Here is a 3,721-nt window from a genome sequence, read left to right as displayed (position 1 = left end):
AAAAACAAACTGGTAAAAACAGAAAAATGTACAATAAATGATTGTACAACCACATGTACATCATCTATACTAAAAGACATCAGATTATGTCCAATCAGCCTGGATGAGGGTGGGTTCTCTTTCCCAGGGGTCCAGTACCTTTCAGGACGGAACTCCTCCGGCTCTGGCCAGTACGTCGGGTCTAGGTGAAGAACAAAGCTTGGCACCATCACGAGTGTTCCTTTGGGAATGAACACCCCATTGATTTCCACATCCTTCTTACAGAACCTCTCAAGTCTACCAGCAATTGGGAATAGTCTGAGGGATTCATTCATCACCATGTCAAGATACTCCATCTGTGCCAGGGCATCATAGGTGGGAGTTGCCTGGGAAGAAAGAAACAGATTTTGATAAACTGAGATTTGAGATCAACTTTCAATTCAGTCTATGTAGTTCTATAGAAATGTTAGGAGCTCCAAAGAATAACTTATTTGGGTAAAGGACTTTAGGATTTATAGACATTTTAATATCTGTCGTGTCCATTGGTCTGCTTAATGGCCCATTGAGATGTGTGGAGTAGTTATGACTATGGGGGGACGTTGGGGACAACTCCTTAAACAGTACCCCAAATCCCTCACATTACTGTGTAGTGATTTTTTTTAACTCATGTGAGTAATAGACTATGACCCATATTCTTAACTGAAATACGGTAAGGTCATTGTTGTTGTTTTTTTTCCCAAAAGATAGGCTACACTTCTGTGCCAAGGAAAGAGAATGTGTAAAAGAGCAAAATTCCAACTTGACAGTGTTCAGTTGAGAAATCCTGCTTACTAAGCCTTTAGATTATATATATAATTTGGAGAGAAACTCCATATAAATAGAAACTCTATAAATGACAAAACTCTGTAAGTATAGCAACAGAAGGGCGTGACTGAAAAGAATGAAAGCAGGGCGCATAATTTCATCCTAGCAGAAATTATGAAGAGGTGGAACCCCACTCAGCCTCATGCTGCCTTGCTGGAACAGTTTCCTAGTTGTTGTTCAGGGTTTGACTGTAAGCTGTGAAGATCTCATACAAGCCTCGCCAGCCCCAGAGGCCAGTCTCTTCATACCACAAAGAGTTCCAGTTTTGTCAGATATCTGAAAACAGTGTGGGCAATATGTGGGTATCACTTGGTGTTATATTGAACAGGCAATACTGTAGAGGTTAAGGGTTTGGCTAGTGGCTTCTTCACCACTAGCTATATGAGTAGTGTATGAAAATTATTTCACCTCTCAGTTTTCTGATATGTTGCATGGAGATATTTAGAGTTGACACTTCATAGGGTTGTTTGGTAGAGACATCAATGCTCACCCAATATCCATGTAGTCTCCACATCTCCCAGCCCACTTAAAGCTAGGGGGAACCAGCTTTGAGAATGGGCTCCGAGCTGAGGTGACATATGTCAGCTCAGAGTCAAAACACTTGAAAATCCAGTGAGCAACACTCTACTTCTTTATTCCCCAACCAACATGAAGGCCTTGTGCTCCAGAAAGTGGGGCTACAAGAAAATGGGTCCTTTTTAGCTTATATTTCCAAGTACTTATGGAGCACAAAGTCCCACTCCCATCCTTCATTAACAATCGATGTTGGACATGTTAATGTGAGTTGGAAATAATCCTTTGCAATGTAAATCCACTGAGAATAGAGGGCTAATCTGTAGTTCTGGCAAATTTAGCCTATTCTGACTAATGTATCACTTTTTTAAATTGAATTTATTGGGGTGACATTGGTTAATAAAATTATATAGGTTCAGTTACAATACTATAATACTCCATCTGTATATTGTATTGTATGATCACCACCCCAAGTCAAGCTCCTTTCATCACCATTTATTACTCCTCCCTCCCCCCATACTCTCTTCTACTTCTGCCGACGCCTATTCTCCTCTGGCAATCACCATGCTGTTGTCTGTGTCTATGAGTTTCTTTTTTTTGTTAATCCTCTCGCAAGGATATTTTTCCATTTATTTTTAGAGAGAGTGGGAGGGAGGAGGAAAGGCACACAGAGAGAAACATCAATGTGAGAGAGACACATGGATTGGTTGCTTCCACATCATGGCAATGGTCCAGCCTGCAACCAAGGTATGTGCCCTTGACAGGAATCAAACCCAGAACCCTTTAGTCTGAGGGCCGAAGCTCTATCCACTGAGCCAAGGTGGCTAGGGCTGTATGAATTAGGTTTTTTTGCTTAACCTCTTCACCTTTTTCACCCAGCCTCCCAAAGCCCCCTTCCCCTCTGATAGTCTGTTCTCTATCTATGAGTCTTTCTATTTTTAATACATAATTTTTAAAAAATTCATTTATAAATATGAGGCATTTAGAACAGACAAATATAGTGAGAAGTATATGTTAGCTATTAGTGTTGTTGTTGTCATTGTTACTCTTATTAAGAGGGGAGGACATAATGCTTTAGCTAGTCTGTTTCTTAGTGACCTTTTCATCTTAATGCAATAAAATGATCTCCAATATAGGCTTACCCAGAGAAGGAAAATAATCTTTAATTTATTTGGACCCTAAACTGTATATTTTATATTTGAAGGACCTATGACACGGAGAGTTCTTAAGACCTATCCAAAACCACAGTCTGGACTCAAACTCATGTCTTCTATTTCCTACACTATGTTCTTTTCTGTATACCAGGCTTCTCCTAGATTGCACAGTTTACCCAAGGTGGTAGATTCCGGTCATTCCCTCTGTCACTGCCTGAGAAGAACACACCCAGTCTAGTTGTCTGGAGATATGTGGATCCTGTGTGGAGCTGATTCACCCAGCCGCTTAGCCAAGACCAGCCTAGATCAGCCAAGAGCCAGACTAAAACAAGTCTAGTCAATAGCAACACAGGTAATTATCTAGACACTTGAGCAATAAATTCCTATTGTTAATTGCCACTGAGGTTTTAAAATTTTTTTTCATTTGACATTATTGTTATAACAGATAACTGACACAACAGGACCAACACTTTTTCAAAGATCTTATATACGTCTAATACAAAAATTACCTATATTCTTTGATTGTTTTTGTCCTTTTACATCATTCCTAAATAGCACAAGTAAAATAATTCATGTTTACATTCTTTGTAAAAATTCTCTTAGGAAGTGGTGAGGAGGCATTCTTGATAAGGCTTTACTTTCTCCCTCGCTCTCCAAGTATCACCCACTCACCTTATTGGGAAACGTTGCATCAATCTCCTTGTGCAATTTCTGCTGCACATCGGGGTGAGTGGCCAGCAAATACATAAGGAAAGAAAGAGAACTGCTAGTGGTCTCATAGCCGGCAAACAGAAAGATAATAGATTGGGCAACAAGCTCCAGATCAGTCAGAGCTAAAAGGAGAAGAAAGATATTTTATAAAGCAGGTCAATGTACAACATCACAATTTAGATTATGAGAAATCCAAATGAAACTCCCAAACCCTTATAGGAAAAATTGAAAAAACAATTCAGCTTAAATTGGGAGTATTTTGCACTCTGATGTGTACGTTACAGAGCCAGGAAAAGGTGAAAATGTCTTCATCTGCCCCCCGCCCCACCAAGGTCTATTCTATTCTTCACCATCTGCTTCTGGTTATGTCACTCTCTCCACAACATAGCTGTGCAATTTTAAGACATAGCATTTTGTGTTACATGCACAGTGTTATCAGTCTGTCCCTTGGAGATTCCTGAAAGTACTTTAGCTGCAAGTAATATGGGATAGATTTCTCC

The 3,721-nt window shown here is 39.8% G+C and overlaps 1 protein-coding gene across 1 annotated transcript in view; it reads right to left on the bottom strand.

The window, feature by feature from the left end:
• LOC102762686 (cytochrome P450 3A12-like) overlaps positions 1–3,721 on the bottom strand; it is a 20,749-nt gene that overhangs the window by 2,158 nt on the left and 14,870 nt on the right. The window contains exons 5-6 of the mRNA XM_006773753.2: positions 3,183–3,343; positions 139–365 (exon numbers count right to left, since the gene is read on the bottom strand). Coding sequence (XP_006773816.1) covers positions 139–365; positions 3,183–3,343 — 388 coding nt within the window. The remainder of the gene's footprint in view (positions 1–138; positions 366–3,182; positions 3,344–3,721) is intronic.

This window comes from Myotis davidii, unplaced genomic scaffold (assembly GCF_000327345.1).
Source record: "Myotis davidii unplaced genomic scaffold, ASM32734v1 scaffold2307, whole genome shotgun sequence".
Taxonomy (NCBI): domain Eukaryota; kingdom Metazoa; phylum Chordata; class Mammalia; order Chiroptera; family Vespertilionidae; genus Myotis; species Myotis davidii.
The sequence above is the reverse complement of the archived record's forward strand: the minus strand, read 5'-3'. Positions and strand labels throughout refer to the sequence as shown.